The sequence below is a fragment of the Mirounga angustirostris genome, unplaced genomic scaffold, assembly GCF_029215605.1.
Source record: "Mirounga angustirostris isolate CCGP_5_RB_7025 unplaced genomic scaffold, mMirAng1.0.hap1 SCAF_17, whole genome shotgun sequence".
NCBI classification, from domain to species: Eukaryota; Metazoa; Chordata; class Mammalia; order Carnivora; family Phocidae; genus Mirounga; species Mirounga angustirostris.
Window position 1 is genome coordinate 3,266,138 of NW_026991725.1, and position 13,730 is coordinate 3,279,867.

The window sequence follows — 13,730 nt, forward strand, 5'->3', positions numbered from 1 at the left end:
GTGTTTCCTCTCTTGCTGTGTCTCTCCCTGTCAAATAAATAAATAACATCTTAAAAAAAAAAAAAAAGAAGTGAGGTTGAAATGGCCACTAAGGAACAACTATCTGGGTCATTTCATAGGAAGAAAATTCTTTGATGTTGTTTGTAGCACACAGATATAATCCTTGTTTAATGCAATGAGTATGTTCCTTAAAAGGTATCCTTTCTGAAAGTAACATTTTGGCCAATTTAAGTCATATTTTAAATGTAATAAGACCATTCTATTTACATAAATTAAAAATCTTACGAGGCAAATACTCATGCCTTCATTCTCCATTTTTTTTGGTATAAAACTAGATTTTTTTTTTTTTTAAGATTTTATTTATTTATTTGACAGAGAGCGAGCGAGCGACCCAGGCGCCCCAAAACTAGATTTTCAATAATAGGTCTTAAAAGGATACATTTTCAGTGAGATAGGTCATTTTATATATTTGAAATTCACAATTTATCTTCATATAATGGTAATTTTATAGCATCATCTGAACTGCAAAGAAAAGAGTTTGCTGGATTCCCCTGAAAAGGAAACCAAACTAATAGGCTTTACTTACATAGAAAACTAAAATTATAATCCCAAATATTCTACCCTATGGAGGAAGGAGGTCTTCCCTCCCTGTGGTATCCTTAGTTTATATAGTGGCATAGACAGAGGAAGTCCAGTGATTTTTAAGTTTCTTCTCAGATTGCCCAAAGTCTCCAAGACCTTACTCATTTAAGCTAAGCCCTCCACTGAATAAACACCATTCATTAAAAGCATCCTGGATAGTGTGGATACCAATTCAACAACAGAGTGGCTCCATAAAGGTGGCATAATCTAGTAAAAGTTGAATTTAAAATTGCTTTCCTTTGGGGCATAACATATACAATCAAGTGGAATTATCCTTCTTAAACCAGTACTTCATAATAGCTCAGAGGCATTCCATAAAGTCATTTGGAGTCTGTAATTAAGCAACAAGTTTCTGTTTCTCTCAAGACCAATTTAAACTAGCTGAAAACAATGAGCCAAATTTCATCAACAATGGTTGTATGGAGGAATCACTAAAGCCACATTAAAATAATCCTCTTTTTTTTTTTTTTAGATTTTATTTATTTATTTATTTGAGAGAGAGAGAGACTGAGAGAGAGAGAGCACATGAGAGGGGGGAGGGTCGGAGGGAGAAGCAGACTCCCTGCGGAGCAGGGAGCCCGATGCGGGACTCGATCCAGGGACTCCAGGATCATGACCTGAGCCAAAGGCAGTCGCCCAACCAACTGAGCCACCCAGGCGCCCAAAATAATCCTCTTTTTAATAATAATTCATTTCCCCCAACACACATACTGCAAATGGCACAAATTTCGGGAATAAAAATGGGATTTCAAGCACATATTTTAAAGCAATTTAAGCCAACAAAATATAAGAATTTGGCAAAATCACTTAGATCACAATTAGAATCCTCTTTTATTCTAGTAAATAAGTAAATAATAAACAAATAAATAAATAAGAAAATAACCAAGTACATAATAAATAACAATTTTAAAATTGATCCCTTTGTAAACTGCAATTGGTGAGGCTGTCACCAACCAATCGTATCATTTACATCAAACACTGTGGTGATGCAATCTTTTACTTAGACCCCTAAGATCTATGTCTTATTTATTTCTGTATATATTTCTCTTTTTTAGAAGATTTTATTTATTTGAGAGAGAGAGACAGTACAAGCAGGGGGAGAAGCAGGAGAGGGAGAGAAAGGGAGAAAGAATCTCAAACAGACTCTGAGCTTAGCGCAGAGCCCGACGTGGGGCTCAATCTCAGGACCCTGAGATCATGACCAGAGCTGAAACCAAGAGTCAGACATTCAATCGACTGAGTCACCCCAGTGCCCCTGTATATATATCTCTTAAAACATGTTAAGTGAATACAATTAAGCTGCAATAGACTACAAAAACTGTTTTAGTGTTAACAAATATTTATTTTACAGATAACATCTGGGAAATACAGAAAAACAAAGATGAAAGTATAAATTATTTGTAATCCCTATTTCATTAATATGGTGGCTTATTTCCTTCCAGTCTGGGTAGACCAAGAATATCTTTACTTGTTTCTTTTTTTTTTTTTTTTTTTAAGATTTTATTTATTTATTTATTTGACAGAGACACAGCGAGAGAGGGAACACAAGCGGGGGGAGTGGGAGAGGGAGAAGCAGGCTCCCCGCAGAGCAGGGAGCCCGATGCAGGGCTCGATCCCAGGACTCTGAGATCATGACCTGAGCCGAAGGCAGACGCTTAACGACTGAGCCACCCAGGCGCCCCTTTACTTGTTTCTTTTATGGTTTATTTGGCACAGGAATTTTGTTTTATAATTACATGAAGTTACCTAAGGACAAAAAGTAAAGCATCTGACAGACTCAAAATTCTAATTGAGGGAGGAAAAAAAAAAGAACAGTAAAAGCTAAATTATTAGCAGTGAGTTCTTGGAAAGTCACTTTTTCCATTTTTTAAAAATTAGTAGACTTATTTTTTAGATGAGTTTTAGGTTTACAGAAATATTCAGCAGAAAGTACCGAGTTCCCACGTACCCATTCTCCCCTGCCTATTATTAACATCTTTTAGTGTGGTACATTTATTACAACTGATGAACCAATATTGGTAATTATTAAATAAACTCCATCATTTACATTAGGGTTCACTCTCTTGTGTTGTACAGTTCTACAGGTTTTATCAATGCATAATGTCATGTATCCACCATTACAGTGTCAAACAGAAGAGCTTCACTGCCCTAATGTCCCGTGTATTCCACCTACTTACTCTTCCTCCTCTTCCCACCCTGAAGACCTGGAAAAGGCTGATCTTTCTACTGTCTTTAGTTTTGCCTTTTGTCATATAGTTGGAATTATACAGCATGTAGCCTTTCTAGACTGGCTTCTTTAGAGTATTTAAGGCTCCTCCATGTCTTTTGGGGTTTGCTAGCTTACTTCCTGTATCACTGAATAATATTCCACTGTAGTTTATCTGTTCATTTACTGAAGGACACCTTGGTTGCTTCCAAGTTCTGGCAATTATGAGTAAAAGCGCTATTAACATTTGTGCACATGTTTTTGTTTGGACATAAGTTTTCAATTCATTTAGATAAATACCTAGGAGCGCGACTGCTGGATCATATGGTAAGACTGTATTTAGTGTTTTAAGGAAGCTGCCAAACTGGCTTCCAAAGTGGCCGTACCATTTGGTATTCCCACCAGCACTGGTGAGAGTTCCTACAGTAGGAACTGCTCCACATCTTTGCCAACATTTGGTGCTGTGTTTTGGATTTTAGCCATTCTAATAGATATATAGTGGTATCTAGTTGTTTTAATTTGCAATTCCTTAATGACATGATGCTGAACATTTTTTCATATGCTTATTTGCCATCTGCTTAATCTTCTCAGATGAACTGTCGATCTTTTGCCTTTTTTTTTTTTAATTGTTGAGTTATAAGAGTCCTTTGTGTACTTTGGGTAACAGACAATCAGATATGTGTTTTGCAAATATTCTGAGTCCGTGGCTTGTCTTTTCATTTTCTTAACTATCTCTGGTAGGGCAAAGCAGAGGTGTTTAATTTTAATGAAATCCATCTTATCAGTTTTTTCTTTCATAGATGGTGTTTTTGGTGTTGCATCTAAAAACTCATTGCCAAACCCAACATCACCTAGTTTTTTATAGTTCTGTATTTTACATTTAGGTCTAGGATCTGTTGAGTTATTCTGGGGAAATGTGAAAGGTCAGTGTCTATATTAATATATATATATATAAAAATATAAATATATGTATTTTGCATGTGGATATCCAGTTGTTCTAGCACCTTTTTGAAAAACTCTTTTCTCCATTGAATTACTTTTGTTCCTCTGTCAAAGATCAGTTGATTGTATTTGTGTAGGTCAATTTTTGAACTTTCTATTCTGTTCCATTGATGGATTTATTCTTTCACCAATACCACAATGTCTTGATTACATACAACATACAATATACATACAAGAGGAAATCAAAATAAATGGAGGAGTTTTGTTTCTTTTTCCCTATTCAAAGTATTTTAACCAAACATTTTGGTGCAAAAATTTTTTTAATGTCAACAAATTTGTTCAACTATAGCAGAAACAGAAAGCTTAAGAAAGAATGTGGGGATGGCAGTTTCCATTGTCTGTTCTTTAGATAAATGGTTTAAGAAGATTGAATATCCCAAAATACTACCTGAGTCACAAAGAATCTATGAAATATTAAAGAAGCATTTTCCAAAAAAAAAAGAAGCATTTTCCAATGTTTCTGAAACCTCTAAAAAACCCCCCTCATGTATCAATATATGCTAATCTGCTTACATAAAAATGGTACTATACTTTTCATTTTATGTATATTTCTCTCCCACTTACTTATAACTGAGAAAACAGTTCTTTCATAAATATAACCACAGAAATTCAGTAATACTAGCAATCATGACATTCATGAAACTATAAAGAAAATGGCTAGTTGTTCTCTCTTACACCCTAGGACCTGGGTTCTTGTCAAGGCTTCAAGCGCTTGGCTGTATGAACTCACTACACAAAATTTTCATAAGGCTCAAAAGGGATAATGTAAACAAAAGTATCTTGTAAACTGTATAAGCCTTCACATATATGGTTGATATAGATCAAGGCATTTTCAGGTCTTAGTCTTTCTCTTGCCCTGGAATCCCTTTACCTGATTCTCAACATAAATTGCTTATATTTTTAAAGTTCAGCTCAAAAGTCACATCCTTTGTGAAGCCTTTCCCATCATCTATACACCTGGGCAGAACTAATTCTTCTTTATACTATAATATTATGCTCTCCTTGTTCTTTGTTCTTTATCAATTCATTCAAGAATAAACAAGCATTTAAGATACATCAGACATTGTACTATGCAGTGGAAGAAAAATATCTTAAATTTGTAAAGCTTACAAAGTTTTTTTCATATATGTTATCTCATTTAATACTTTAAAAATACGGGCGCCTGGGTGGCTCAGTTGGTTAAGCGGCTGCCTTCGGCTCAGGTCATGATCCTGGAGTCCCGGGATCGAGTCCCGCATCGGGCTCCCTGCTCGGCGGGGAGTCTGCTTCTCCCTCCGACCCTCCCCCCTCTCATGCTCTCTTCTCTCTCATTCTCTCTGTCTCAAATAAATAAATAAAATCTTAAAAAAAAAAAAAAACTTTAAAAATACAACATTTCACAAGATACCATAATTATGTTTATTATTTCTCCAACCAGAATGAATTCCCAGGGAGCAGAGGCTGAGTCTAATTCATCTCTGACTCCCTAGAGTCTAGTGTCTAGAGTCCTAGCACACAGGAGACACTCATTAAATGCTTGATAAATGAATGAGTAAATGAGTAGCAGATACTTGTTAGATTAATAAAATATCGATCAGAGTTAACAGAGTTAATTTATAAATTTCCACAGGAGGGGGGCAGAAAGAGGATATATATGTCACATTGTGCAAACATATATCTGGAGAGAGAAAATTCCTCACTATAGCAGAGCATCTCCAATTCAAGTTTTATTGTATAACAAAGCCACATACCAACTGAAGACAGATTTGATTTCAGTGTGCTCCAGGGGAAGAAAAATGAGTTCTGTATAAAGGCTCTAAAATAGAGGGGCGCCTGGGTGGCTCAGTCGGTTGCGCGTCTGCCTTCAGCTCAGGTCGTGATCCCGGGGTCCTGGGATCGAGCCCCACATCGGACTCCCTGCTCAGGGTGGAGCCCGCTTCTCCCTCTGCCTGCTGCTCCCCCTGCTTGTGCTCTCTCTCTAATAAATAAATAAAATCTTTTTAAAAAAAAGCTTCAAACTAGATTATTTTGCCTTGTAAAACTCTATTACCACATGAATATAAAAATAAGTATTATTCAGGGTTCTATTAATTTGCTTTGTCATCTATTTCAATATGGCAGACAGATGCACCACCTGAGACAAATGGGGCTTTGACATGTAATTTTAAAATATCCCACAAATGAAATGATAGATAACACAGTGAAATAATCAAATGCTACCAGTCCTCATATGTTAAAAATTTAACTATTATACGAAAGACCCCTAAGATAGGTAAGGGATATATCTCCAGATCTTTGCATATTCCCATACTTATGGCTACTACTAATACACGTAGCTTCTTCCATAAGTTTCCCATTTTTCTACTTAGGAGCACCACTTTTTGTAGGCTCACTTCACTGGCATTACCTTTATATAAAAAAAATATAAATATAAAAAATATATAAAATACTGGCATTACCTATTAATGGTGTCTTCTCCATGGAGTGATGTTTCACAAAAAAACAAAAGTATATGTATGTGTATGTATAAGTCATTTCAGGTAGGTACCAAGTAAATAACAACAAGCAGCAAATATGAACACAGAAGTGAAGATGAAGTGTAAATGTAGGTTATACATACTTGTTAGCCAAGTGACTTCTTCAACACCAGCTCATTAGCTCGTAACATTCAAGTTTGTATCTCAACAAAACTATACATCATGAACCTTTAGGTTTCATGAATAGTTGAGAAAGCTAATGTCAAATCCTAAATACCAGGAGTCTATTATATTATCCCATTCACAGATGTTATAATCTGACCATCCATTTAATTGGAGTCATATGCTATTTATTAAACAATAAATGTATATATGATTACAAAAACTTTTGGGATAAAGCCACTACTTGTAAAAGTCACTAAATTATGGTGATCATGGGGCGCCTGGGTGGCTCATTCGTTAAGCGTCTGCCTTCAGCTCAGGTCATGATCCCAGGGTTCTGGGATTGAGACCCACTTCGGGCTCCCTGCTCAGCAGGAAGCCTGCTTCTCCCTCTCCCACTCCCCCTGCTTGTGTTCCCTCTCTCTCTCTGTCAAATAAATAAATAAAATCTTAAAAAAAAATTATGGTGTTCATATGTCTCATACTTTTCAAATACAGTCATGGTTCGTTAATAAAATTAGAATTTAATTTCACAAAGACTATCCTGGCATCAAAAGTATTTCAAATTATATTTAAGACATGTAAACTGACAGTGTATATAAAAGGTTTTCTTCTTTAGTATTTGCTTTTCTTACTCCGAAAACCTTCATTATGTTCTGCTTTATACAGACGTGTCTCACAGTTTACAAAGCTTTTTACGTGCATTATCTTAGCAACTCTGTGATGCGGATACTGTAAGAACTGGTTCAGAGAGGCTGTGCACTATCACAGAAGCAACACAAGCAGAGCACCTGGGTTTGCATCTCAGCTTTTACTAGCTGTGAGACCTCAGAGAAATCTGGCTAAAATCATGAAACAAACAAAAAGTGAAACCATTATCATTGTTTTTAAAATGCCTATGTAGGGCGCCTGGGTGGCTCAGTCATTAAATGTCTGCCTTCAGCTCAGGTCATGATCCCAGGGTCCTGGGATCGAGCCCCACATCAGGCTCCCTGCTCGGCGGGAAGCCTGCTTCTCCCTCTCCCACTCCCCCTGCTTGTGTCAAATAAATAAATAAAATCTTTAAAATAAACAAATAAATATAATAAAGTGCCTATGTAAAATATTTCCCCTACCACAACTTTGGATCACCTAACCTAAATGACCAGGCTGGTGAATTAAAAAAATTCAAAATACTAATAGTCTAAACATAGGCTAAGAAAGAAAGGTCATAAGAAAAATTGTTAGCAGAGAAAAGGTAAGCCTCTGTCAATATAATAATTCTTTACTTGCTCATGGACATATGTGTACAACTACAATAGAGATATGTGTGCCATCTCAGAGGATAACAATCGTATCTGCTGAAGTCAATGGAATGAAAACAAAACAAATTCTCAATACTGTAACTGATCCTGTTTATTTAAGTGTAACTTGCTTTATACAACAGTCCTGTTTTTGAAGTTATGTGAAACAAATTCTTCAAAATTTTTAAGTGCTTTTAATTTTGTAAAATGCCTTAACTCTTAAGCCATTCTTCCCAAAAATCATGTAATACAAAGGGACAGCTACGATCCCATTACAAAAAACCAAAACCAAACAAACAAAAAAAAACCAAAAACAGACACAGAGAGGCCAGGTCACATGCTTTTCAGAGAAATGTAAAGCAGCTGATCTTTCAAACCTCAAAAGCGTTATGCATGCTGAATCCCTAATACAAGAAAAATAAAATTTTAAAGCAGCAAGTCACAGGGAAGGCAGTATGATGTGGGACAAATATGGAAATAGGTTAGGAAATGTGGGTTTAGTATATTACTGAATAGTTACGAAACCTTGGCCTATGTCTTTCTGAATCTTATTTCCTATCCATAAATAAGAGAGATGCTTGCCAAAGACTGTTAGTATATACCATAGAAGAATTTGATTTTTTTTTTTTTAAAGATTTTATTTATTTGAGAGAGAGAATGAGAGAGAGAGAGAGCATGAGCGGGGGGGGGGGGGGGTCAGAGGGAGAAGCAGACTCCCCGCTGAACAGGGAGCCCAATGTGGGACTCGATCCCGGGACTCCAGGATCATGACCTGAGCCGAAGGCAGTCGCTTAACCAACTGAACCACCCAGGTGCCCCGAAGAATTTGATTTTTAATAATTCATCACATTAATAATATCCCCTTTAGTTCTCAAAATCAGATTTCATATGTATATAAAGCATCTAGACCAATATTGTATACATAGTATGTATTCAATGAGTATTTGGGGAATAAGTAAATGAATGAAACAGGTGTTGTACATATACATATATATGAAACAAAAATTAATACCTTCTATTTACATCCATTTATACAAGAAATAAATATTAAGTGTCTATGATATAACGGGAACTAGGGACACAACACTGCTAAGAACTAGACTTAGATTAACCAGGTCCCCTACTCTTATGAAACTTACATTCAAGGAGAGTCACATAATAATAAAAAAAATAAAAAACCACAACAAATTATTACAGATTCTCATAAATGCTATCAAAGAAGCCAAAAAACCACTTTTTTATGTAATAAAAAAGGAAGGTCTATTTTATTTTATTTTATTATTTTTTTGACAGAGACAGAGAGCACAAGCAAGGGGAACGGGACACAGAGGGAGAGGGAGAAGCAGGCTCCCCGCTAAGCAGGGCGCCAGATGAGGGGCTTGATCCCAGGATCATGACCTGAGCCAAAGGCAGACGCTTAACCGACTGAGTCACCCAGGCGCCCCAGGAAAGTCTATTTTAGATAAGATAGTTTAAAAAGTCCTTTCTGAAGAGCTGACAAGTGAGCTTAGGCTATAAAGATGTCAATGAATAAGCCATATGAAAAGCTAAGAAAAGAGTACTTTAAGCAGATAGAACGAAATATAAGTACAAAGAGGCTGAGAAGGGAAATGGCTTAGTATCTCTGGGGAAGGAAATGAATAAAGGCCAGTATAGCTGGTACCTGATAAGTAAAGGGAAAGAGTAATATAGATGAAGGGATGGAGATGAAGTTGGAGATTTTGATCATGAAGGGCTCCATAGGCCCATAAAAACTTTTTAATTCATTAGTGGTGGTGGTGGGGGGGGAGAATGGTAAAAGTAAAAAAGTCCACCTCAATAAATATCACTAGGAAAAAAGAGTTTGTTTAACCAAGTATTTCTATGTTTATGGCTTGGAATACAGAAGAGAGTATAGTAAACCCAACTGAAGTGACTAAGTTGGCTGATAACTTCTCTGGAGCCCTGTATATACAACATTATCTTCTGATAACAGACTTTCTAAGTCACAGGAATGGATTTGTGACCAGTTGGGCCAATCAGAGTAACCCTCCCAGCCTCCCACACTTCCACCCCAGGGATAAATCCAGAGCCACAGTCTTGTATCTCCAAAAGAACTGCATTTGTAATTTAAAAATCTTGCCACAAAGAAAACTCCAGGCTGAGACAGATTCACTAGTAAATTTCATCAAACATTTAAGGAAGGAGTAACACCAAGTCTGTACAAACTCTTTCAGCAAACAGTACAGGGGACATTTCCCAACTCATTTAATGGGGCCAAAGACATCTCAAGAAAAGAAAACTAAAGATATTCTTCACAAGCATAATACAAAAATATATCAAAAGGATAATAAGTATATCATGACAAAGGGGTTTATTCTAGGAATCAAGAATGCTCTAATGTCTGAAAATAATCAATGTAATTCACCATATTACAGCAACAAAGGAAAAAAACTGATTACATTAATAGATGCAAAAAAGATATGGAAAAAGTTCAACCCTATCCATGACAAAAACTTTAAGCAAGAGAGAGCCTAGAAGCAGTAACACTTCAATGGCAATAAGCACAATTAGCACCCAGTTCTTAGTTTCTGAACCATTCTCCAAAAATAGGAACTAATGCTGCTTGGAGAAGTGGTTAATTCCAGGGCTGAGGCAGGGAAAATACAAGAGCCATGAAAACTGTGTGGTAACAAATTGTAAAGAAAGTGATCAAAAAAAGATGGGACATGTCAAATGACAGAAGCTAAGGGAAGGAGCTCCCAATGGCCAAACTGGAACAATGTGAACAACAAAGTAATGATAGTGCTGGATTATAACCCGAAGTATAAAACAAATATTCATGAATCTACATTGATAAATAAATAATTAAGTAAAATAAATAATGGAGAAGGGGCCTTAGAGAATCTCAACTATTAAATGTACAAGGACTGATGGAAATAGAAAATCACCAGTAGGCAAACAACCCAGGAATAACTGGGGAAACAAGATTCACTAGGTGATGCTAAAATCAGTGGAAAAATCTTGCAGAGAATGGGAAACAATTTTACGGTGGAGAAACATGACTGACTCCACTTGAAGCAATCTAGATTAACATTACAAGGCATATTACATGACATACATCCTGACATGATGCCCCAAGGGCCCAACATCACCATATGGTATTCTTGCCAAAACTGTGTAAAATCAGGACCGTAACATTTTAGAGAAGTTATTTTTGTGGAATGTCCCTTAACTTGGGTTTGTCTGACATTTTCTTTTGACAATTAAGGTAAGACAATTTTGTCACCAATCTGAGGAGACTAAGGAGACAGGACACCTAAATGCAACATAGGAGCCTAAACTGGACCTTGGAACATAAAAAGAACGTTAGTGGAAGAATTGGTGAATGAAGTCTGTAGTTTGGTTAATATTGTTGTATGATAATTTGCTGAATTTGATAATTGTATTAAGGTATTATAAGACATTAACATTAGGAAAGCTAGGTGAAGGGTATACAAAAATTCTCTGTACTATTTGTGCAATTACTCTATAGTCTAAAATTATTTCAAAATAAAAAGCTAAAAAGCCTAACCAACAAAAAAAGCAACTCTTGGTAAAACAGGAAGAGAAAGGTTCTTCCTCAACCTGATTAAGGGCATGTACAAAACCTGTTAATATCAAAGGATAAATGTTTCTCCCTAAATACAAAACAGGGCAAGAATATTTGCACTAACTGCCTCTATCCAGCATTGTGTTGGTGGTTTTACCAGTGCAATGAGGAAAGGGATAGAAGGAACACAGATTGGAAAGGGAGAAATAAAATTACATTCTTGGATAACAGGACTGCATACATAGAAAATCCCAAAGATTTACCAAGAAACTACTATAATAAGTAAATTCAGTAAGGTCACAGGATAAAGTTATATACAATAATCAATTACTTTCCATACTAGACAAAATAATTAGAAAATTAAAAATTTTAAATTCCATTTATAATCACATCCCCAAAGAGGAAATATTTAAAGATAAATTTGACATAATTTGTGTAAGGCCTGCATGGTGAAAACCATAAAATGCTACAAGAAATAAAGGGAGACCTAAATAAATAGAAGAACATACCATGTTCCTGAGTTGGAAGATTTGCTATTGTTAACATGGCAATTCTCCCCAAATGGTTCTACTATAGATTCAATGTAATCCTATTTAATATGCCAGCAGGCTTTTTTTTTTTTTACAAGCTGGTTGTAAAATTTATATGGTAATGCAAAGGACTTGAAGAGCCAAACAATTCTGAAAATACAGAACAAAGTTAGAAGACCTGCATTACCTCATTTCAAGACTTAAAGCTACAGTAATCAAAAGTTAAGGTATTGGCATAAGGATGGACCTATAAAAAGGTCAACTGGAACAGAACAGGGTTCAGAAATAAACCAAGTAACATATGGTTAATTAATTCTCAATAAAAGGTGCCAACATAATTCAGTGGGGGAAAGTAGAGTCTTTTCAACAAATAGTGCTGAAACAACACGACATTCATGTGACAAATAAATGAATCGACCTTACTCACACTAGATGCAAAAATGAAGTAAAAATTCTAAGACTGTAAAACTTCTGTTAGAAAACAAAGGGCAAAATATTTGCAAACTTAGGTCAAGATTTCTTAGACTGAAAATAAATGAACCATAAAAGAAAAACTGATCAACTAGACTTCATCAAAATGTAAAACCTCTGCTCTTTTGGAAGTCACCATAATGAAAACGAAAAAGGTAAGTCACAGCCTTAAAGAAAATATTTGCAAAACCTCTGACAAAGACCTTGTATCCAGGATACAGAAAGAACTTTTAAAACTCAATAGTAAGAAAAACAAAACTAAACAAAACTCAATAGTAAAAAGACAAACAGCCCAATTGAAAAATGGGCAAAATATATGAACATTTCACTAAAGATAAACAAATGACTGATAAGCACTTGAAAGGATGCTTATCATTAGTCACCAGAGAAGTGCAAATTAAAACCACAATGAGATACAATTACACATCTATCAGAATAGCTAAAATAGAAGGACTGACAGCATCAAATGCTGGCAAGGATTTAAAGCAACTGGAACTCTCAATACGGGATTGTCAGGAATGCAAAAATGATAAAACCATTTAAAGACATCTGACAGTTTCCTATAAAATGAAACATAAACTTACACTTGCCGTTAGAACCCAACAATACAACTCCTAGGTAGTTACTCAAGTGAAATGAAAACATATAGCCACATGATATTTTGTCTATGAATGGTTATACTAGCTTTAACTAAAACATTAACCTAAATATCCACAATGGGTGAATATATAAACTAACTGAGGTATATCAACAATGGAAATTATTCAGTGACAGAAAGGAACTGACTACGGATACAAAAAACAAAAACAAATAGATGAATCTTAGCAACACTATGCTAAGTGAAAAGTATACACTGTAAGAATTCATTTATATGAAATTCTGAAAAGGTAAAATAATCTTTAACGACAGAAAGCAGGTAAGCAGTTGCCTGGGACTAGGTGACAGGAATTGACTATAAAAGGGCATAAAACTTACTTGGGGGGACAGAAATGTTCTGTATCTTGACTATAATGGGGCAATTAAACCAGTGTGTGTGTGTGTGTGTGTGTGTGTGTGTGTATACATATATATACATGTTTGTTAAAACTACATCCTTTAAAAGTAAAGGATGAGAGACATCATAGAGGTAAAAGTTCTTTAAGAAAAAAAAGAACTTTAAAATACAAAACTAATTCAGACACTTCTTTCAAAAAGGAAAATATAAAAGAGCAATGAAAGAGAATGGTTAAATAAAGGAAGAGAAATTAATCTAAATAGGAAGCAAAGAGTTCATAGAAATGCATCTATACTATAGCCCAGTAAAAAACAAATAACTACAAGCTTGACACTAATTCAAAGTCAGCCATTTTCTTCTGACTGATGTACTAAAAACAGACTCCGAGAAAGACGACTCAAAAATGAAAGCTA

The 13,730-nt window shown here is 35.5% G+C and overlaps 1 protein-coding gene across 11 annotated transcripts in view; it reads right to left on the reverse strand.

The window, feature by feature from the left end:
• Positions 1 to 13,730, reverse strand: part of GOSR1 (golgi SNAP receptor complex member 1) — a 57,047-nt gene that overhangs the window by 24,624 nt on the left and 18,693 nt on the right. Inside the window, exon 8 of one of the 11 annotated variants that reach the window (XM_054510980.2) lies at positions 3,433 to 5,807. The exons of the other annotated variants lie outside the window; for them this stretch is intronic. Coding sequence (XP_054366955.1) covers positions 5,699 to 5,807 — 109 coding nt within the window. The 3' untranslated portion in view covers positions 3,433 to 5,698. Of the gene's footprint in view, positions 1 to 3,432; positions 5,808 to 13,730 lie in introns of those variants that run through there. 11 annotated transcript variants of the gene reach the window in all.